This window comes from Numida meleagris, chromosome 3 (genome assembly GCF_002078875.1).
Source record: "Numida meleagris isolate 19003 breed g44 Domestic line chromosome 3, NumMel1.0, whole genome shotgun sequence".
NCBI classification, from domain to species: Eukaryota; Metazoa; Chordata; class Aves; order Galliformes; family Numididae; genus Numida; species Numida meleagris.
The window spans coordinates 47,489,028-47,513,662 of record NC_034411.1 but is presented as its reverse complement, the minus strand read 5'-3'; the positions used below and the strand labels follow the sequence as shown (position 1 = coordinate 47,513,662).

General features: G+C 36.5%; 1 protein-coding gene across 7 annotated transcripts in view; it reads right to left on the bottom strand.

The window, feature by feature from the left end:
- STXBP5 (syntaxin binding protein 5) overlaps positions 1-24,635 on the bottom strand; it is a 107,277-nt gene that overhangs the window by 59,870 nt on the left and 22,772 nt on the right. For all 7 annotated transcript variants that reach the window (XR_002436405.1, XM_021389904.1, XM_021389906.1 and 4 more), the window contains exons 3-7: positions 19,032-19,113; positions 18,109-18,209; positions 5,729-5,863; positions 4,524-4,587; positions 110-193 (exon numbers count right to left, since the gene is read on the bottom strand). Coding sequence is in view for 6 of the 7 variants with exons in the window: in XM_021389904.1 (XP_021245579.1) it covers positions 110-193; positions 4,524-4,587; positions 5,729-5,863; positions 18,109-18,209; positions 19,032-19,113 (466 nt within the window). In the remaining variant the exon portion in view is untranslated. The remainder of the gene's footprint in view (positions 1-109; positions 194-4,523; positions 4,588-5,728; positions 5,864-18,108; positions 18,210-19,031; positions 19,114-24,635) is intronic.

Here is a 24,635-nt window from a genome sequence, read left to right as displayed (position 1 = left end):
AAGAGACCTATTTATTAATTCACTGGCAACAGAAGAACTGAATAAAATTGTTATCCCTAGAACTGTGAATGATGTACTCATAATATGCAATGAAGACAAAAAAAATTACCTCATCATGTGTGTATCTGTAATCGGCCTTCTTTGACTTCAGATCCCATAATACCACCGTTCCAGACTCAAAGCCAATCAGGAGCTGCAATAATAAGCAAAAATTTCAAGTCTTTAGAGGGATAAGCGAAGTACCATTTACATAGCCTGTAGATCTTGTCCCGAAGAGATAAAGCATAACACTAGGTGAAGTAACTACAAGTGGTTATGATAAAAATTAGTGATAAGCTGTGAAGACCTCAGCGTTTGAGATCTACCTTGTGCTGGTTTTCACTCTCCTAAATTTTCAGATAACGCAATGCTAATACAACTGAACTTCATTCAACGTTAAAAAAAAAAATAACGTATTAATCTTCTGAATAGTTCTTGGAAATCCCCTTGAGTTCCAGAAAGCCCAACATTAAGCTCTTTCCTAAGTGTACTCCTTTTAGAATGAAAACTGGGGTTGAAGGGAGCACTTTTTCTTCATTAACGTATGTTTTCCTCACTGGAATTTCATATGCTTAGATTTGCTGGAAGAACACATTGTCCTTCCTGAAGTTCTAGGTAACGGTTCACTGTCTCTAAGGAAAAATGTTGTTATAAACTTTCTCCAGCTGTTAATCAAAATAGAGATAATAGACTAAAGAAACACAAAGAATATTAGTTTTTGAGAAGAAGGCTAGAGAGAAAATAAAGGGAATCATCTTTTTCAAGAAGCAAAACTGCAGGGAACAAAGATCCAAATTGCTTATAATAATTGCTCTAACACATTGAGTATCTAAGTATTTTGTTTTCCTATCTTAAGTGACACTTCTCTTAATGAAAACAAATCACGGCCAACATAAGGCAGTAGCAACAGCCTTGGTACTTATTATATAGTAGAATGTAATGCAGCTTCCTATTACATAGTAGTTGGATCTACTCCAAGAGCCTTTCCTTCAACAGTGTTGTTAAAGTGGTTCCAAGCATTAAGTAGCAGGCCTTCAGTTCAACCTTTTTTCCCCTTAGCATGGATATATAGGAATTGAATAATGTTTGCAGAGATTTATTCAGTGTTGAAATAACTTATCTCATACGTGCAGAGGTGCCCAGTGGAGCATCCTTCATAATACAAGAAAACACTGTCTTCCCAATCCATGCCATTGTTGTCAGAGGGAGATCTACATCAGTATGGTTTATGGCTGTACCTAGACATTTTACATGGATCGTTATTTCAGTACTAAGATTTTCAAGGTTGGCAGTCCTTTCCAAAGAAAAAGTAACAGGGTATCTCCAAGCAGCTTGTAGATTATATATTCACTGTATTTCATTGCAATATAACACTAAAATGCCTAAAATACTAAACATATTTGATCCAGTGAAAGTGATTATATATTTTTTCCTCACTACAGTATCATATATATTATTAATTTAAATCATCTTGCTTACTATATGCCATATTTTATATTTTGTCAATTAGAACTTTAAACTTCAGCCTTCTCTTTATTGTGTTTTTCCTACTAGCCTGAAAAAGTTTTATGAAGTGAGTACACAGGATGTTCTTGCAACTAATTTCACTTATTTTTATTTTTAGGGATATTTTTCATATTAGAAAGAGGACAGTAAGATCATTCTAAAAGATTGAGAAACATTTTGATTGATAAAAACAATATGCTTTTAACATTAATCGACAATATTTAAACATTAAAATTTGGGTACAGTGCACCAGATTAAACAGATCACTTGTCTTTACTAAAGTTACCATAGTTTCATTACTTTTATATTCTTTGGTCCATGATTCTGGAATGCGATTCAGACCTAACCCTGCAGAGGAACCCAGTAGTTACCCACGCTTACTTTAAAGAGCTTCAGCTGAATGGAAAAGCTGTAGTCATGCAATTCTTTTTGGACCAAATCTGTATGTGTCTAGCTAGGTTAGAAGCTTACAACTAGCATGTTATTAAAATAGTCAAGCCACTGCTGAGACAATACTATCATTGCCTAGAGTCCTCACTATTATCCACCACGAACTTGTCAAATCAAAGGAACATAAGCAGTAAAATAGTATTTCTACTGCACGCGTGGCACAGGAGAAAGAAAATATTTTCACTTTCTCCTTCAAGGTTCTTCGCACTTGCGAGTTCAACATTCTATGATATATCCGAGCCATTACGCTGACAGAAATAAACATCCAGAATTTAATTCTTCAATACATTCAGTCACTTATGCCTTGAATACTCCAGAGGGTAGTCATTAATCAATCTGTTTCAAGTGCCATCAAGGTCTCTGTGGTATATCTGGCTAAATTATAGTCATACTCCTGTCAGGGGGCCCCTGCACTTTTGGAAAAGATGTGTACTGACTCGTTTTCAAATTCCTTTGGCAAATTTTACTTTACTCCCATAGTGAAAGTTAAGGAAAACCCCTCCTGTTTACTCTTTAGTGTGGACCAAAGGACCTGAACAGAATTTGTGGTTTGATTTGCTAAATAATTATACAAGCCACAAAAGCTAAGCAAGCCGAAGATCCTTCAATGGGTAGAAGAGCCATATGATCCCTTCCCTAAGATTCAGAGAAGGCATCTGACACCTGAAGCACAGTCTCAGTCTTGCAATCATGACTGAAGTACAGAGTGAATTACAGCATAATATATATTTCTGTATGCACTTGATCATGTATAAGCAATTCTATAACATGCGACAACACTATACAAATAAGGCACTGGGGAAACATAAGACAAAAGGATAAGACAAAAATAGATAATACGTTCTAGAACAAAAGGAAGCACATCTTTATACAGACTAATGAGGATTTCCAAGAATCCATTGTTTTCTAGCACAACTGCCTCCTCCCAGTGTAAAGAAAGAAATAGAGTGGAACAGGCTTTGGCTACACATCCAAAAAGAATTGAATTATGGTGTCTAGCAGAACGTCCCTTCTTTATAAAAAAGTACAGTACTACAGTAATTGCTGTTGCACAGAAAATAAGTTTTAAATTTTAAATTTAGTCTGGGGAAGGGGAGGCTGAGGGGAGACCTTATTGGTCTTCAAATACCTGAAAGGTGACTACAGCGAGAGCAGGGCCGGTCTCTTCTCAGTGGTGACAGGACAAGGGGAAATGGCCTCAAGTTGCACCAGGGGAGGTTTAGGCTGGATATCAGGAAAAACTTCTCTACAGAAAGGGTTGTTAAGCACTGGAACAGGCTCCTCAGGGAGGTGGTTGAGTCACCATCCCTGACTGTGTTTAAGAACCGTTTGGATGTGGTGCTCAGGGACATGATTTAGTGGTGGGTTGTTAGAGTTAGGGTAGTATGGTTAGACTGCAGTTGGACTTGATGATCTTGAAGGTCTTTTCCAACCTGAGCAATTCTATGATTCTGTGATTCTATGAAACTCCTTGGCTTCTCTTTTATTTAATTCACAAAACCTTCATTGTGATCCACTCTATATCATTTTTGCAAGCACCCTGTAAAAGATCTCCCAGAGCAAAGAGTAATATCTGAAGATTTATTCTAGTAATTCAGAAGGAAATCCTGCACTTAGGTTACAGGGTTTTTTTTTGTTTGTTTGTTTGTTTAGTAACATTTTAATTTTTACCAGAATAAGTAACATACCTTGCTTGTGATTTCAAGCATTTTTTTGATTAAACATTTTCAGCTGTATTTTCAAACATTTCTGATTACAGGATGCATTCAACTATTCTAGTAAGTTTTCCTACAGTTGTATCTGTATCTTGCTTCATGCTATTTTCAAAGCCTAAAACCTTGATTTAAGCTTTCCTTCACATTTCCAGCATGGTCCTCAGCTATGTAATCCCTTCTTTTTAAAGAAGTGGTATTTCCTCCCTCTGTACTCAGCCCTGGTGAGGCCCCACCTTGAGTACTGTGTCCAGTTTTGGGCCCCTCACTGCAAGAAAGACATTGAGGCCCTGGAGCGTGTTCAGAGGAGGGCGATGAAGCTGGTGAGGGGTCTCGAGCACAGGCCTTATGAGGAGCGGCTGAGGGAGCTGGGATTGTTCAGTCTGGAGAAGAGGAGGCTCAGGGGAGACCTTATCACTCTCTATAACTACCTGAAGGGAGGTTGTAGTGAGCTGGGGGTCAGCCTCTTCTCTCTTGTAACTAGTGACAGGATGAGGGGGAATGGCCTCAAGTTGCACCAGGGGAGATTTAGGCTGGACATTAGGAAACACTACTTTTGTGGAAGAGTGGTCAGGCACTGGAATGGGCTGCCCAGGAAGGTGGTTGAGTCACCATCCCTGGAGGTGTTCAAGAAACATTTAGATATAGCGTTGAGAGACATGGTTTACTGGGGTTATTGGTGGTAGGTGGATGGTTGGACTGGATGATCTTGTAGGTCTTTTCCAACCTAGCTAATTCTATGATTCTATGATTGCACTTGAAAAAAAATCCTTACTTTAAAAATAGTTCATTGAATAGTCTTCAATCATATCCTACCTTCCCTTCATCCATTGGATTGTCACTAATGTGGACAATAGGACCTGGGTGAGATTTGGACGACCTAAACAATAAATAAATCCAATTAAAAAAAAAGAAATAGTGATGTCCACAATAGCATTTCATAAGATAATTACAAACAATACAAAAAAGTATATATTTATGTACTCTCACAGTGAAACAAGATTACTGAACACACTGATGAATCATAAAAAGCCTCCTGAAGCTGAGCATGGAAAACATCACACTACTTAAAAAAAAACCACATCAGTAGTGTTTCATACAATATGTACTCTACATGCCTCTTTTCTTCAAGAACTAGAGTACAGCAGGCTTCCATCTCGTTGTATTTCTGAATACTCACAGGAGGTTATCAATGCAATCTAACTCCCAAAACAATAGCTACTACAAGCAAGACCAAGCCCGTGCTATTATTTCCATAAAGCTCTGTTTCCTTTAATTGTACATTATCTAGAAAGCTACATCTTTGTTTTCTTCTTTCTTCCACCTTGCACATTTTAGGACAGGAGAATATAATACGCTTTCTGAACCATTAATTCTTTACCGAAGAAAAATTTAAAAAATTAAAAAATAAGTAATTATTTCTTGAACTTAATATTATTTATACCCTAAAAATTGCTTGTAAAAAAAATATACTTTTTCCGTAGAATAGGCTTATTTAAATTTATATTTTAAATGAGTAATGTCACAATGAACATTTTTTACACTCTAGAAGATATTATAAGGATTACTAAAGCCAATCATTCCTGAAGACATGCTGATATACAGAGCTCTGGGCATCACAGCATGAAGTCAAATTAGAAATGGTTTTCACAAGTATAAAAAAAATCTACATATGGACTTAACTTCTCCTCCAACTGTAGAAAGTGACTCGCACACCCTAATATAAGCCACAACATACTTAACATACATATTTTTTCCTAATTCTTTAATGATTGCAGATTTTTACATCTATTCCAGGCGCTATGGTAACAGGATTATAGGCTTAATGTTAATGTTTATGTTAATATTATCACTTCACTTTTATAAGAATAAAAGTTATTTAAAGGTCTGCATGCTTTGCCCATATATTTGGTGTAGTGAGACTAATATTAGGTAAGAATATAATTTCTGCATTTGATATTAACAACATATAGGACACTTCTGTTCTCTCCCCTCAGTAGATAATATTTGATTACACTCACAGTTCAATGGCTTTATTCCACATGATGACATAGCCTGAGAGAGTAAATGATTCCACATTGACAATGTGAATGTTTCCTCTTTCAGTGCCCACATATAGCCATTTACTTTGGAAAGGCAGATGACAAAATGTTATGCTGAAAAAGAACACCACCAGAAAAAGAGATTAAGGAAAAGTCTTCATAAATCCTATATTTCAAGGTCCACATTCCCAAAAGGTAGAAGAAATACAGCAAACAAGATACAGGTAGAAAAAAATTAGCAAAACCAGTACGCGATAAAAGAGATTCACAGACAATGCAAAATTTAGAAAAAACACAAAATATAAACCAATATATTCTAAGACTGTTAAGTCATTCAGATAGATATAAATCACACAGCCACCTTTGAAAATTATCACATTGAATATTCTTCCTCAAGACTGCTGTCATTTTCAACTTAGAATATAATGTTATAAATTATAAATCTCCCTTCAGAATCCATCTAATTTCAAGTTTTGAAGAACAAAGGACTTTTAGAATTAACCTGCTACAGTTTAAGCTGGTTTTGAGTAAGGAGACAGAGAGAAAATATAACCTAGTAAACATAAGTTTAGATGTGAGCCAAAGCATTCCACAAAGCGAAAACCTGAAAAAAAGAACATGAGACATAAGCAGTTATTTAAAAACTAGTTTAAAGTTGGTGATATCATTTTACTTAAACCACAGTTTAATTTCCTGCCTTGTATTTCTTATTCCTCTCCTCTGTTGCTAGAAGAAAATAGCTGAACAAAATCCAAATGCTGACTGCTGTTGATACCTGCAAAGAACTTTTTTTTTTTTTTTTTTTAACTGTACCTCCAGTAAAAATGTTATTATTTTAAAATTTGGTTATTTCTGGCTTTTGGAATCCTGCTTATTTTTTACTTCGTCGTCAAAATTGATATGGCAAAAAAGTCTGCTTAGGAACTGCAGATTCTGAATTATTTGAGTTTTGTACATAACAGAAACATAGAAGTTAGAGTCTAAAAATTTTCTAGGTGTTTTAGAATTTACAGTTATCTGATAAGGTCCAATATGGAAACAAACTACTTGTGCTATAAAACTTGGGTGTTTAGAAATGTTTCAATGATAACGTAAAATAATTATGAAATGGAAATTTGTTCTGTCAGCTCTAATCCTTAGCTTTACAGATTTACTCTTATTTTCTCCCAGTTGGACTCCCTTCTTGTCAAATGCATGCATCATTTCACAAGCCTATTAATAATTATTTATGCAAGGTACAGCTTTAGATCCCTTGCATTAGATGTTCTATACACACATTTAACTTCAGCACAAAAGCAAATGCTAAAAGCAGCAATGGAAAAACCTACTACTGGTTGAAAACACATTACTTTGTATTATAGATTTCAAAAGTTAAAGCTTTTCTTGCAATGCTACCTGGATCTTTTTATAACACTAATATACTTCCATTTTGGAAATACTGTTTGCTCAGGCAAAACTTGAATTTACCCATTTTCAAACTTTTTCTTATGCTTTAACATTTAAGTGCAAAGGTTGCACTAGCAGTTTGCATTGATGTTTTACAGAAAAAAAGGACTATATACAAGATTTAAAATGCTTCAACTCAGTAAAGCTGTAAACATTTTTACTATATATAGTAATTTGCAAGCACTGCTGCTTAAATACTTGACTTTAATCAGCTTACTTGAAAGACAGAAGTGATTTTATTTGAAGTTAAAATCACATACACACACACCTCTTAGACAGGCCTTCCAAATACTACTGTCCAGTAACAGAGCTCTCCCACTACAAACAGGTAAAAGGGTAGAAGAGAGGCAGCATGAGACAAGAGGAGAAAGAAACTCTCAGCTATTTGCAGTTTATTTGTCTTTTTGTGCCAGGATTCCATCTGTCAGAAGAAGCTGGCAGGCATATCAGCTGGATCGAAAACTGTGGTCTAGCAGCCAGAAAGAATATTCAGGAGTATGGTCACTGGTATATCTGTATTGATTTGTGAGTTAATATTGTCACCTATAGGTGTCCAACACTTAATTATAAAAAAATTAATCTATTTTGTGTCATTTAAAGCTGGACCAAAATATAAGTTGAGGCTGCAGCTTTGATTACTATAGCAAAAGGGCAAAAATGGCAGGAAAAAAAGTGTTCAACTCCTCAATACTTTTGATGTCTTTATGGAATAGTTCTACATTATGCAGCTGTATTTAATTTACTGTCTTCTCTGTGCAGCAGAGATTAGTTTTGTCAACAGTTAGCAAGCAGTGAAATGCTTCCACACCAAGAGTAGATTACATTTGACCAAGCAGCTTTACAAAACATTTGCAATATCTCAAAGTTTGGAGCTTGACAAGATTTCAGAATTGTAAGTATAGGTACATACAAAGCAACATTCCCAACCTTATCCTTCCCAGTACCTCTTTACAAGCCTTCTATAATCAGAGTCTTGTACGATGTCTTTATAACTATAAAATATTCCTTTAGAATTTTCATGGTTCACAGAACTGCTGACTAGCTAAATCCAAAAGGAATTCATCATGCCAATCCTGCCATGATGAAAGAATCACTGTTTCACAGAATGGTTTGAGTTGGAAGAGACCTTGAAGATCAACTAGTTCCAACCCCCCTGCTATAGACAAGGGTCTCACCCCTAATGTAATACATGTTGACTCCACTTACAAATAAGTTTACTTGTTATTTATTTATTTTCTTTCTGGGAAAAAAAGTAAACTTCTCAATTTTCAGAAATTCTATGTATTTTCATCTACTTAAATTAATTTCAGATAACAGCATTTATTTCCATATTCCATTTACAGAATAACATTACAATCCATGTACTGAGTTTCTTTTCAGTGACTAAGGCTTAAGACACTAGGTAGATTTTAAACTATGTCAGAAATCTTATAGCCCTCTTAGAAAAATGAAATTCAGTGAAGCTACAGCCCTCTTCACCAGTGAAATCATACCAGCATGTCAATATACAAGGTTACATTCAGTGACCCAGCTTGTTTCTCTTAAAATTGGCAATGGGGTTAAAAGAGGTACAAACTTGTTTGGTGCCCAAAAACAAGTCTCAAGACCTTATTGGTAGTTAGGTAGCTCTCTCCTGGCCAAGGACATCATATATTTTTTCTTAAGAATACAGACTTTCCTTCAGATACCTATTTCTCTGCCACAAGAAAATTATACACTGTGGCTGATATATGGAAGATCCACAAAAGTAGTAATTGCCATGCCATGTCCTGCCCATTTCCAACATTCAAGCATTTTTACCATTCTCTCCCTGTCCCAGCCCCATACTAGCATAATGCAAGTATTGTGCACAGTACTTTATTCCAAATATTTTGCTTCTCCATCCCTGTGCAAATAAAAGAATCCCTTTATAGAAGGGATTTAATCTGAAATCTACAATACGATTTTAATATATGCTAATGTCATTGGTAAAATGAGGTATACTGTTATGCAACCCCAAAACAGTCAGCATAGTTTTAAAGTAGCTGTACTTTTCCAAAAGCACAAAGCCTTCCTCCTCATGGCATACGCATTCACAATGCCACTTCTCCATCTCACCCCTCCAAAAATAAACACAAGAACAACAAAAGCCAAGAAAAATTTTAACTATGAAATACATTTGTCAGAGTTTGACCAACAGTTTTCAAGAAAATGATTATACACAGAAAATCCAATATTACATTAGCAGTGGAAAATATTGATAAAAGAAAAGTCCTAAACTTCACAAAATATTTTGTTTTTTACTGTACTTAGAATATCATTTGTGTTATTGCTAATGGGAAATTATTAGAAGTGATATAGAAATGATAGGAGTCTTTAAGCAGCCTTTTGGGAATCTATTGAAAAGATTTTCTTTCTTCACTACAGACCATGTCTTTTCTAATAATCTGTTGAAATTAGTTAAGAAAAATCTTGATTGCGGTTGTGTCAAAACATATTTCAAAATAGTAATTATAGAAAATGTAGTTTTCCCTAGTGGAATTTAATTGTGGAAAACTCAAGGAATAAAGATTATTACATTAATATGTAAGCAGGTTAATTCTTCCACTTACGGGAAATATTAAGTAAAAAGGAGACTGCTATCTTCAGTATATTATTATGACAACAAGCATCCTTCTAAATTAATCTTTACCTTTCCTTAGTCTGCTGCATTATGAAATATTATGTTCTTCAGAATTTTGCACAGCTTTAATAAAGCACAGCATCAACTGCTTAGATGAATGACAAACACTGATAACAGGTTTTCTTTTTAAGTCATTAAAACTATTTCTAGAACCTCAGACTACCATCATAGATCTGTAGTTACAGTAATTACATTAGCTGATCAAGTCATTGCCAGAGATTCAAAATAATTTTTTCTAAGAGCAGCATTAACCTACTAAAGTTGTCTTCTGCATACCTCTGACTTTCTTAAAGCTTTCATACATAGGACAGACACCATATAAAATACTGAAACTTGAAAGCTTAAAATCTTATGTTAGACTAGATTTGACATCCATGGTCCCCATGTCAAGTCTTCAAAGGGCACAAAGTCAAAAGCCAGTTCAGAATGACATTCTGATGGAATACAGAAGTGGCTGTGTTTTTCCCACACTGCTCTAAATGAGGTACTTCCAGATTACTGGTAACAGCATAACTTAAAATATTCACTTGTATGAAGAAAAGGCCTGAAGAGGCAGGAGGCTCAGGCAGAGAAAGACTTCTTCAATGCCTCCCAAAATTGTCTCTAGAAAGACCATATGGATAAAGGCAGTATATCACACAAACTGGACCTGCTACTTTCAATTCCATCTGCATCCCGTAACAACACTCTAAACGATGCTTCTCCAAATATGATCACTTGAAGAGCTGCCTCTGAAGGCACTGAGAAGAATTTATGTACAACATCTGAGTTCTAGCATATCTTAGTGGTATCAAAACATGGTATCGGGAAGGCAAGAGCTGAGAACAAAAATAAAGTGGGGCACTAACAACACTGATGCAACAAATACTAGGGCCATTTGAACATTCTTCTAGTTCCTAGGCTGCTGCAGGTTCTTTGTGGTTTTTTTTTTGATGTTTCAGGTTTTTTTTTTTTTTTTTTTTTTACAATATATGTAATATCCCTAATACACTCCACATTTTATATGTTTACACACAAAGAGAAAAAGGCTGACTCACTGCTTGTAACGTTGACAAAAGACCAACACAAGTTTGCCTTTTCATACCTTTTCAATACTGAAGAAATTCACAACAAACACTAAGGATTTGAGGATCCCAGTCACAGACAAAATCCCCTGGAAGTACATTTATGAGCTCCTGTCAGACACCTGTTAGGACTCAAGGAATAACCACCACACTTGGCATCAGAAGACACTCAAGTAGCTTGCTCTAATACAAGTAGAATCACAGAAGCCTAAATGTTGAAAGGGATAAAGGTCATCTAGTCCAACTCCCCTGCAATGAACAGGGACATGCACAACTAAATCAGACTGCCAAGGGCTTGATCTAGCCTCCCTTGAAGTAGTTCAGGCTGTAGCAGGACTTAACAAATGTCGACAGATGTAAATTTCCCATAGGATACAGCCAAATTGTGATCATCACTCATGTGGAAAGTCTGCCACACCGATACGACTTAAAGACCAGAGGTTGAATTCTGCCCATGAATGTGACAGTTGGTCATTATGTGGCTCATAGCACTGAAAAATCGTTGATGTACAGAGAAAACAGTTAATCAGACAATAGAGACAGGTTTCATAGTAACCTGAAGTCCCAGGGTAGTAGGAACTCAATAGCAGATGCAGAAGCAGAAAACATGCAATTGTATCTCCATCAACCACATCTAAGTGTGGGACTCAGAGTGCATCTTACAGCCTCAATAAAAAAATAAAAAAATTCTAAGGAATCAGATCTTGCATGAGTGAAGCATTCACTTCTGCAGCAAATCAAGACTGCTGAAAAGTTATTTTTTTCTCCTGCTAATTAGTCAAAACAAGATAGAACTCCTAAATATGTTATCTAGTGAATCACCATTGAACAACATTTTCAAGCCAACTGGGGAAAAGAAATTTTATATGAAATCATAAAGGCAAACAGACCAGGTTACTTCCTTTTGATCTTCAAAAACAAGCCATTTTTCAACATAAGAAGATAGCCACGTGTCAGATATTAAAGGGGTACTCAGTATCTTATTGACTCTTCAAAGACTGAAATACTTAACCTTTCAGAAGTATCATTTGGGTATGTGCCTGTTCTTTGTTAGCTATACCATAATTCCCCCCCAAAACATATGAAGTGGGGAAAAAAAGAGCCCACTAAATAAATGTTGGAAGTGAAACAGTGCTATTGGTATACAGAAAAGGGAAACAAGAAGTCTATGACCATCTGCTCTCAAAGGCAAAAAAAATATCCTGTATGTCCTTCTACTATCCACAAAGTGGCAGAATTGGTCAGTTTATAAATTCAGTTATGTGGCTGGAAGAAGAAGTCCTTTCAACAAATGCCTGCTAATATGTAGTGTGCGTAGATTTATAGGACCTAACAAAGTGGGGTACGTGTCATAAAAGTCAAAAATCATATTTGCTAGTAAAAAGTAAACACAAAGGAGAATTCTCCATACACACTGCAGGGTTTGTGTTTGAAATACAACGCTCAAGTTGCTGTTGATAGCAGGGTACTTAAAACAATTTTATAACTCCAAATTGTGCAGTTTCATGCTGAGGAAAACTATTTAAATCCCACAGCATAAAAGTCGACATATTAAAAATTAAACTCCTATCAATGCATTCAGTGATCGATATGCAAAGCACCGGTACACAAAACACTTGGTTCTATTTTTACACTCTGGTTCTCATTTTGTCCTCAGGCTATGTTACAAAGCAAGTAAAACATTCATTTTGGCATTAAGACAGAATCACAACCATCTCAGGAAAGATACAAGTCTTTAATCACAAGACAAGTTTTCCATATTCTACATAAAGCTGAGGTATTTTCAAGTCTATACAAGTGACAAAAACTGCATTGTCATTCACTGAAAAACACTTAGGAATGAACAAAACCTAGTTCACACACTGAATTGTGTTATATAGCGAAGAGGTACTAAGACACTAACTTGCATAGTAAAGTCATGCAAGCACAAACCCCATGTATATATCATTTTGCATACTTTTTCTGGCCCCTACACACTGCTTCTCTTCCTCCTTCCCACAGTTAAGGAGCAGTGGCCAAGCTCATCATTACATTGGTTAAATATCTTCTAACTTCTGTTTAGTAACTAGAACATGGAGCAGCTGCGAAACCCACGCAAATGCAACAAGAACAAAAGGCTAGAAAACTTGCAAAACTAGCTTGTTTTGTACAGTGCTTCCGACATCTGCCATTAATTTCAACAGATTTGTTATACATTAACATGTTCACCAGTCACCAGGTCAAAAAAGACTTGTTTAAAATTATTCACTATCACTGGTACAATAGGCAGTAAACAGCTATATAGCTATTAGATTACCAAGTTTTTATCTATAAATACACAACTGATTTAGTGATTCAACGAAAAGCATCAACTTGAAAGGCTCTTGGCTGCTACTTTTAAGGAAATGTGCTGTTCAAATCTGAAAAGCTGCAATGAAGACATTTTCTGTTGCTAAGAATGAAACCTATAATGGATAACAGTCATGTAGAACTACTTAAAATTAAAAAGCAACTTTCTTATCACTCCCTGTTTTTAAAATTCATGAGTGGAAAAGCAAGAATTCAGAATACTTTCCAATAATATACTAGAAGCTGCTTTCAGAACACGCATGAAACTCACCAAACTACATCACCAACTGGTGAAATGAATACATGTTCTACTAATCATGTTAGCACTGGACAGTCATCCATGCACATAGCTAAAAGCAGAGAATTAACCAAAACTGGTAAAAGGCTGTACCAGCAGAATACAGATTTCATTAATGTACGATATATAATATAATGCCTTATTCCTCCCTCCCCCACATTTCTTAAAAGCGTCACACATAGGTTTCAAATTATATATTTTAATCTGGCTAGCATGAATTGCTTCTGTTATCTCTATATGCTAGAAACAACGTTATAGTTCACATCAGAGTTCAGAACATAAGGTTCTGCACCAACCTGAGTGGTGTAGTTGACACGCTAGAGGGAAGGGATGCCATCCAGAAGGGCCTGGACAGGCTTGAGAGGCGGGCCCATGCCAATCTCATGAAGTTCAACAAGGCCAAGTGCAAGGTCCTGCACCTCGGTCAGGGCAATCCCAAGCACAAGTACAGGCAGAGCAGAGAAGGGCTTGAGGGAGCCCTGAGGAGAAGGATTTGGAGATGTCAGTTGATGAGAGACTCAACACGAGCTGGCAACGTGCACTTGCAACCCAGAAGGCCAACCGTATCTTGGACTGCATCAAGAGAAGCATGACCAGCAGCAGGTTGAGGGAGGTGATTCTGCCCCTCTACTCTGCTCTCCAGAGAGAGAGACTCCACCTGGAGTACTGCATCCACTTCTGGGGCCCCCAACACAAGAAGGACATGGGGCTGTTGGAGCAGGTCCAGAGGAGGGCCATGAAGATGATCAGAGGGCTGGAGCACCTCCCCAGTGGGGACGGGTTGAGAGAGTTGGGGCTCTTCAGCCTGGAGACAAGAACGCTCTGGGGGAACCTTATAGTAGCCTTTCAGTACCTGAAGGGGGCCTACAAGAAAGCTGGGGAAGAACTTACAACTTTTTATAAGTGACAGGATGAGGAGAAATAGTTTTTAAACTGGAAGAGGCTAAATTCAGACTAGGTATTATGAAGAAATTCTTTACTATGAGGGTGGTGAGACACTGGAACAGGTTGCTCAGAGAAGTTGTGAATGCCCCCTCCCAGGAGGCATTCAAGGCCAGGCTGGATAGGGCTTTGAGCAACCTGGTCTAGTGGGAGGTGTCCCTGCTTATAGCAAGGGGGTTGCAACAAGATGATCTTAAAGGTCCCCTCCAACCCAAACCATTCTGTGATTGGATTTGAAAACCAAATCTGGAGAAAAATTGCCCCCTGACATATTGACTTCAACTCTTACGTAGAATACTGCTTTTCTTCTCTGTCAAGACATTTCCAGGTATTTCCAATTGGGTATATAATTTTAAACCCTTGCATATAGGAGTTCTAGAGAAAATACTGATATAACTTAAATAATTGCTTCAGTCCTTTAGTAAATTGACTTTGTTTCTCCTCCAAGAACACTTTTTTAGTTTGTTCATTTATTTATTTTCTTGTATGCAAAACAATTTGCAAGATACTGAAAATCCCTACAAAGTACAAGCTGGCAAATTGAAGCATCATTACTACATCATATTAAATACTAAAACTGAGCCTTGTAGTAATATTTTAATAATTCATGTTTGATTAGTTATTCTTATGAGAAAATCTTCAACCACAAATCATAAGTTATTTAAAAGATGTTATTAATAAGGTACCTAAAATCCTTGTACTACTCATGAACACTTATCTCCTTAAATTCAGTAGTTAATGTACAACATAAAACTGACCCAAAGTTAACTACTTCAAAGTCAAGTAGCATCAAACCTACTAGAAGCAGTTAACACTAAGAGCTCTAAGCTATTAAAAGCAGCTAAATAGAATTATTCAGCAATGAACTTGTTCAATTCTCTTAAGTTCCAAATAAAAATTATTGTCTTCTAGTGAGATCACACTTTATTTTATAAAGCTTCATGTTATGAATTAGTCAAAAGAATACTGACTTGACCATTTGAAAACATAGGTGACAGTCATCTAGCATGACTTAAATGGCTATGGCAATGCATGGCTCTGGGATCTTAATTTTTCTGGCTACTTCCGTAAGTTATGATGATAGAAACTTTAAAATTACTACAAGAATAAACCTTTGTCTCAGAAACTTCACTTTCATTGCTCTTGATAATTACAGTGCTTCCACCACATATTTTAGCAAGCCACAACTATTCATGGAAATACTCTAGTCTACCTCAAATTAATAAGTAGTACTTCCACTAAAGTGACACAACCTAACTAAACTACTTCCCTGACTCATTTTCTGTTAAGAACACACACAGTTCAACTCCCTGTGACAGGTTTTGCTAGTGAGAGCACCACATTTCACAGAATCACAGAATTGTTAAGGTTGGAAAAGAACCCTAGAGGTCATCTGGTCACATCCCGCTGTTCAAGCAGTGCCACCTACAGAAGGTTGCTCAGGACCATGTTCATGTAGCTTTTGCAGAAGAACCTTCCTCAGTCTGCAGACAATACTCTTCTTAATACAGCCCAGGATATCAACTGGCCTTCTTGGCTGCAAGGGTACACTGTTAGCTCATGGTCAATTTGCTGTCAATCAAGACCCTCATATCCTTCTTACAGTGCTACATTCCAACACGTTAGCCCCCAGCTTGTACTGGTGCACAGTTATTACTCCCCAGGTGCAGGACCCCGCACATGGGTTTGTTGAATTTCAAGAGGTTCCTTCTCTGCCCATCTTCTCAGCCTGTGAAGGTCTTTCTGAATGGCAGCACAGCACTCTGGAGTATCAGCCACTGCTCCCAGTTTTCTATTATCAGCAAATTTGCTGAGGAAGCACTCTGTCTTTTCCTACAAGACACTGATGAATAAATCAAACAATACCAGAGTCAGTATTGACCCCTGGGAGACACAGCTAGCTACAGGCATCCAACTAGATTCTGTGCCACTGAACAGAATCCTCTGAGACCTGCCATTCAGCCAGTTCCCAAATAACCTCACCTACCACTCATACAGTCTGCACTGAGCTTGCCTAGGAGAATATGGGAGAGTGTAAAAAAAACTTCCTAAAGTCCCAGGTAGACAACATCCACTGTTTTCCTCCTATCTACTCAGCCAGTTGTCCCATCACAGAAAACAACAGGGTTAGTTAAGTATGATCTCTGTTAGCTGAATCCATGCTGACTACTCCTGATCACCTTCTTGTCTTCCATATGTTTAATTCAGAGATGGCCTCCAGGATGAGCTGTTCCATAATCCTTCCACAAACTGAGGTGAAGCTGACTGGTCTGTAATTCCCTGGATTCTCCTTCTTCTTGCCCTTTTTCAAGACTGGGTTGGCAGTGGCTTTCCTCCAGTCCTGAAGTACCTCTCTTGATTGACATGACACTTCAAATGTGATCGAGAGTGGCTTAGCAGTGATGTTCACCAGCTCCTTCAGCACTCATAGGTGCATCCCATCGTGGCCCATGGACTAATGGAAGTCAGGTTTCCCCAAATGATCTCTGAACTGATTTTTTCTCAAGAAAGGGAAAGTATTCCTTTAACCAGAAATCAAAATGATGCATTTTAGAGCAAAATGGTTTCAAATTCCCTCTTGGTTTAAACAAAGATATCTTTACATCTCAGACTCTAAACCAGGTTCCATTAGATTTACATATAATCAGAATCACCTCCTCAGATGGCCATTTTAAAGCACTCGTTAGAAACTGTCATTCAATGCTTTACTTCAGGCTGTAAAGACTAATTTTACATTTACACTTTACAAGGAGCTACGGAGGTAAGAGAAAAGCCATTTGAGAAACAAGAAGAAAGAACAAGGGGAGAATTACGTTGAGATACACCACTGTATCTCATGTGGATGGACAACTCTTCTTAAACTAGAGGTGAATTTCATTCCTCTACTTGACTTTTCTACTACATACACCCTGACACCTCCTTGGCATGCAGAATGTTCCTCTGTAAACAGCTTAGTGTTTTGTGCTCAATAATTTATACATAGTGATCACAAAAACAACTTCAAGAGACTTAGAATCACTTAGTCTTCTACCCCATGAAAACAATCTCCATCTATGTCAGACCTGACAAATTTGTTTGTGACCTGCTCCTTTTTAAAGCTTAAGGTTACTTCATAATCCACCCAGCAGTCTATGCAAGCACTTTGTATGATATCACATTAAAAGATTTTATAAAAATATTTCAGCTTTCCTCTTTCTTGCTACCTATTACTTAAAGCCTATTCCTGCTCTTTTCAACAGAGGTACAAGTCGCAGACTATTATGTGTTCTTGGTAGGCATCTCTGAGCTCTGAGTAGTCCAGCTCAGAAGCACACCGTTTAAAAGTTGGCGTATCATTCCTCTTGTACTTATTCTGGAAAAAAAAAAAAGGACTACTTCCAAAAACTTAACAAAAAACAAGCAAGCAAAAAACACCAAAAAACCAACGCACCTTAGTTTAGTGGAGATATGTTACATCTACTCATAAGCAATTTTGATCATAACAGCCTATAACTCAAGTCCAATGTACATCCAATTTCAATTATTTAACAATTTATTAATTGCACTGCATCAGTAAATCCAATCTTTAATTTTCACGGTGTGATACTAACATGCAAAGCAATAATAATCCAACCCCTACCGTTCTCGGTTAAATTTGAGTGAATGCAGTATAGCAGGTCTCTTCTGACGTAAGTTCCACAGGTGTAAGGTATCATCAGCCAAGGCACTCACAAGAGCTCCCTGTTAAAAATAAAGTTTTAGTGAATTTATTTCTAGGACTCTAGAAATTGTATTAATAACATCATAAAGGAAATATCGCAATTTGCTACCAATATTAAAATATTTACAAGCATGCATATTTACATCATAACACAGATAAGTTTCAAGTAGTAGTAATGGGATAACTGATTTGATCACAGCAATCAGCCAAACCATGTTTGGTTCTGTGCTATACTGAGGAGTAATGGGGAAGAAGCTTTCCTCATGCACATATCTGTAGAGAAATAAACTAATAAATTCAGCAGCTAACATCTATGTGCTGACAAATTTAGTGATACTTGACTTCAGCATCCCTCTGAGCTAGAGGTCCCTCTAGAAATCTGGTCCTGGCTAGCTCAAGAACAGCATTGCTGTCAGGTCACAGCTGTTACATCTTTAGAAATAAAGGTGAAATTACTGAGGGCTTGGATTAGAGATCTTTTTTTCAGCTCACATCTAAAACCATAGCTATCAAAGTAAAGTTAACAATCCACTGAAACTGTTGGTACTATTAAAAGTGTATTTTACTTCAAGGGATGACTTGCAATATTCACTGACAGGAATAGATACTACTAGCAAAAGAGTTCCTGCTTGTATCAGGAGTACTCTAGAGATGAAGTCATTTTCAGAAGATAGTCAAGCAATGTCTGTGATTTAAAAAGTTACCTTAACTGTTTTAAGTGTTTAACACAAGTGATTCTCAGCATGAATAGTATCTGTATTTTGATGTTTGCTTAGTGAGAAACTGAGGAACACACGGTGCATCTTCTCTAAATTACAGAATAGAGAGATCGATTTACTGACCTCATTAATCAGGAACTGAAGCTGGATTACTGCAGCTCCACTGTCATGCTGGCAGTAACATTCAACACCTGGCCGACCAAAGCTGAATTGTTACCATTAAGGAAAAACTGATGTATGCAATGTAGGAGGAAGAAAAACATTGTCAACATCAGTAATACCATATTCAAACAGGCTAACATCCTGCTTCTAGCTAGTACACTCAAAATATTTAACCAGGTAGATCTTAATGATCAACAAAAAAAAATCCATTTATAAACAACATAGTAACATAAGGAGCTGAAAGGCCCATTTTGTTTATCCCCATGGAATAAGAAAATTATGTATAACAGCTTAACTTATATTTACCTAAAGGATCCTTTGTCAAAGAGAACACAATGGAGAATTATGAGGCAGTTATTTTAGTAGAGTTAAATATCAGGACTAGTATAAAAGAAAGTTTATTTAAATAAACATCATAACCAAATGATCAAATTCTTCAAGTGCTAAAGGAGATTTCTCTGCTTTTTAGATGCTGCTTGCAGATGAAAGAGGAGTTGAATAATGCAAGGCATATTGAAAGAAAATATGCTATGGCAGAGATAAAAAAAAAAATCAGTAGCCAAAATATGGAGGAGTCAATGGTACACTATGTATAATGTAAATTTCCAGGATCTCAGTATCAAGATTTCCTGGATTCACACCAATGATGAGATAACAAAAGTGTGCTCATTTTCCCTCCCACGCAGAAATCAGTTCTCTACTTTTATAATGAATACCAAATAGAAGAAGTAACAACACAGATTCTTACTAATCTCCATAGCTGATTTGTTGCAAAGACTCTGTATTTTCAATTTGGTTATCCTCTTTCTCCAGACATGAAATTAAAGCAGTTCTCCAGCCTCTAGGTGAGAGAACAGAAATAACACGAGTCCAAATGAATTATGTAAAACAGTCAGTATATCATCATTACAGTACAAACAGGGTTCCTGGAGAATTAGTTGCCACTACACTGCCACTGTACCACTACAGTTTTAAGCAGGCATCTTGGGAAGAATGGAAACCATTTCAAAGATATATGTAAATCAAGGAAAATATACAATTTGTTCTGTTACTATACAGTAGAAATTCACAAATCATTACAATTCTTATTCAGTCCTCAAGTCTTCCATTTACTGAGAAACTGCTGATCAAATCGATGTGGATACAAATACCCTTAAAAAACGTATTTATTTCATATTTCATTTATATGTGTGTACATTTATATCTATCTATACATACATGTAGTGTGAATCCATCTATCAATAGATCTATATATGCTATAGACAGATAGGTGCCTTCACACTATAGACAGTGCAAAAGCAAAAGTAACTATTAGGTTACATGGAATTAAAAACCACAAGCATCTCCTGCTCAGTGTCTAAACAGTGAGACAAAATGCAGGCAGAACTACAGTAGGATGAAGTCTGCTTCAACACACCTCAGTATTTCACTTTTTAAACTTCAATCACTTTCTTCTCCTAACCTAATGAATCTGTGTAACATTCAGCCAAGTAATGAGAGAGATACTAAACAGATGTTGAATAATCCAGTAAACTTAATTCCAGCCTTCTTCCCTGAACAGTAGTAGTAATTTAATTTTGTTCTGGAGTGGAAGGGCTTAAAGAGTCAGCTTGCATCACCTATTTTTTCCCCTTTTCTATTTTTCATTCTTATCAGCTTGGTTCCTGTACAAATAAGTAATCTGTGTTCCACTGCCAGTTTATAGCACTTAAAATAAATTAGCTTCATGTTCACACTTCTCCCTCCCCAAAAGGATACCTTCCTTTACAAACTCAGAATACTTTTAATGTACAAGTAGTGCCTTTGCAAATTGCTACACTGAAAAAAAAAAAAATCCCCACAAGGAAGAACAAAATTTTCAGACTCTATTTACTTCAGCCTTGCTCACACTTCTGCATTCACTTGAATTGACAACTACTTGCAGAAAAAGGCAAGCAGTTTCTAAAGGTGAAATTCAGATGTTTACAGGAACTGAATTTTAAGTCTTGTCAATTATTTATCCGCACTGACATAGTTTTCTAACAAAAGCTTCCCCAAATATCTCCCCAGAAATTAGTTTCCAACTTAAATATGTAACACTTGTTCTTTCACCACCCGCAGTTTATTTGAAGTTGAGCCTTCATAGCTACCTTGCCTCATAATAAAGGGAGTATGACCCAGAAAAACACAGAAATCCAGGGATTCTTTGAGCTACACCAATCTTCACAAATGCTATCCTTCACATGCTGGTTTCAAGAACTGTCTGCTGCAAGTATTTCTAGAAGCAGTTACCAGTGAATATAATTTTCAATATTAAGAATACTTGAACTTCTGACCAAAAATCCTTTAGCATTTTCCAGGGCATATGAACCAGTTTCCTCTCCAAAAATCAATACCTTTGCAATGTTACAAGCAAGTTTACAAAAGTTTAAATGTACAGAGGAAGATTTTGCTTCTTTACAAGTGAGTGAAAGCCTCATATACAGATCTGAAAAACAGAGTTTGATCTCTTTTATCCCACTTATGGTTATGAAAAAAATAAAATAAAATCAGTCCTTTCAGCTAGTCCATTTAGTTCTTTCAACCAAGGATTATGTTGCCTTCCCTTTTTCACCTAGTAGCTAAAATTGCTATTCTCATCTTGAATTAACATAATCATCCTAACCATCATTAATCTTCTTTTCTAAAGCAATGCAAAGTCTCCCACTTTTTTGGATTCGCTTCAATACTGACTGTAGAAGGATAAGAGAATAGAGAAGTTCAGTTAGAATGGACCTTCAGAGATTGAGTCTGTACAATTCCTCTATATCTTTGTGCGCTCAAGGCACAAGAGCTCTCTGTACTAAGCAGCGACTCTCTACCACACAGCAGTCCCTGAAACAGGAAAAGACTGTAATGGATAATGACAAGATGGGCAAAGCATTTTCGTTCTGTAGACAGGAAAAATTCTCTGCCAAAGGCCTAGGGTTGCTGTGGAGAAAAACAGTCTGCTCTGAGCAGGTTTGGTTTTGGTTTTTTTTTTTTTGTTCTTGTTTTTAAATCAAATACCAATCCTTTCTTCTTTACTTGCAAGCATTTCTTCCCACTACTGCAATTTTGTCTCTTAATCTAAATATGAACAAAATAGTTGAAGAGCTTCTCAACAGTAGCTATAACTATTGCTTCTGTGCTCCCCAGTGTGATGAGGAAATTAACACCTGCAAACACTAGCATTTGTCTCCAGTGCACATTTTATGAAAAAGCAAGCAAAAGGCAAAAGACAAAAGCCATGACTGAAGTAACAAGGTGCTCATGAACTAACATCAGTGTTTATTTTCCAAACTGCTAGCGCAGCTCATATGTTAGAAAAGCATAGGATCACACATATAACCTTACCAACCTTAATTTGTGGCAAGAGTTCCAAAATGTATTTTTGCCAAAGATGTTTCAGAGCTACCTTGCTTATTTCATTTATTATTTTTAAATTTTTTATGCAGACAAAACTAAAGCATTTCAGTTTGTTATGTTACTGTGCATTAATGCTGCAAAATTCCTTTTTAAAAAAAACAACTTAGTATTTACAGTTCATCTGCATAGGAACAACTCAGCACACATCTGCCTAAACAGCAATTTTTTGAAAATGAAAACTAATTCCAGATTACATGTGAAAGCCACAGAAGGGTAGTCCATTTATTTCTGTCATGCATGTGTTGTTTTTTTTTTTTTATTTAATATTGGGCTTTCTTCACATGTGGTTGACCTGTCTGACACTGGAAACAGCTGCAAAACCCATAGCTATCAATTCAATCCCAAGCATAACTAAGTCAGTTATGAATACAGAATCATATTTATAAAATTAATTTCCTTTCAAACTATTCCCACCTTCATATTATAACATTGCAATAAGTTTTGATAGTACAGCACAAGATACGGACTGTATTCCTGTATCAGATTTGCCACCATTACAATACCTTGGGGTTTACAAGACAAATACAGAACTAGCAACTTTTAAAATTTGTTACCAGATACTTCTCAAAACTCTAGCTGTAACACTTTACAGTATATAAACATTTGGTAATTGTGATACAAAATACAGATCTAGTAGAGAAAGATGCATACCACTGATCTGAATTATGTGCAAATCACTAACGTTACTTACAGCATTCTTACATGTACCAGTCTGTAGCACATAGCTCTAAAGCACTGCAGATTACACCTGCATATTTTAAAACAGTCATTGTTATACAATGTTTTACTATTTTGCTTAGTCAGCCTCTCAATTATTTTTCTAGACAGCAAAATCACCACTTCACACATACTTTGTATGGCCCCCAAGAATTACCATAACAGAGAAAAAAGTGAAGATGGTGACATTTCCAAACTATTCTGAGCAGATAAAAACTACAAGTCAGTCTGGCATTACTCACCATTGCCAATGTCTTCATGCAATCCAACAGCACACAAAAAACCAAGCAGTTCATTTATGGTACTCTGAAATTCAGTGTATACTCCTGGTGACGTACAGTCCTCTAAGCAGCAGCAGCAGATCAGCTTTAACTCATTCAACTTAACCATTAGATGATCCTACCCATACTTAGATCTGATTAGTACTTTTGCTTTCTCATGCAGAAGTATGACCTCTCACAGAAACAATCTCAAAGAACAGTGTATCAATTCACACAGCCAGTAAAATAGTTATTTGTGAAGTGGTAAAGTACCACAGTTGACAATGTCTACAAAACTAGTTTCGACCTTTCGTGTTCATTTAATACCAAGAAACATGACTAAATAAAAAGCCTCAAGCCATTTTGGAGAGAGTTTTAGACTTCACACCAAGCCACATCTGATTGCATACTACCATTTTTCAAGAACAACGAGATTACAGAATTTCTTTCTAAAACCTGAGGCCCATAAGTGCTTAGGCCTGCCATGCTCACGCCTCTCAGATAAGCTGGTCTTTATTCTTCTCTATGTCTCACTATTTATGCCTGAAAAAGCATAATACATTCAGCACTATTTCACATCCACTTTCCTAATGCAAATGACAACATCAGGCAGACAAACAAAAGCAACAACAACAAAAAAAAGCACAAAAAAAGAACAAAAAACAAGGGCCTCTTTGTTATTTATGTAAACAGAGCTACAGTTTAAAATGCACCTGAATCAGGAAAATAAACAGCAACATCTCTAAATGACAGAGCTCATTTTCATATACCCAGGGTTGTTAAAGCTTTTAGCTAGAATTACAGCACTTGCATATACAGATTTCATTTTCTGCATATATTTCATTCTTCTTTTTATAAAAACAGGTCCCCTAAGTGCTCCAGATCTGATGATTTTGTCCCCTAACTTTAGTGGCTTAGCAACAGCTACATTTCCTCTGCCGAATTAGTGTGCTGGAGGAAAGGTGCAGACAGTACAACTTCATTAAGAAATTGAAGTATAATGAAAATGCATTTTTGAAAGGTATAGGTCTGCTTTCATAGATTTGAGGTCAGATACAGCTCCAAAAAGAATTTTAAGACTTCCTAGATTTCTTAATCTCGCAGAACATTTATCTTAGTCCGACTTGCAGCCTTACTGTGAAAACTGATGAGATGTCCCGTT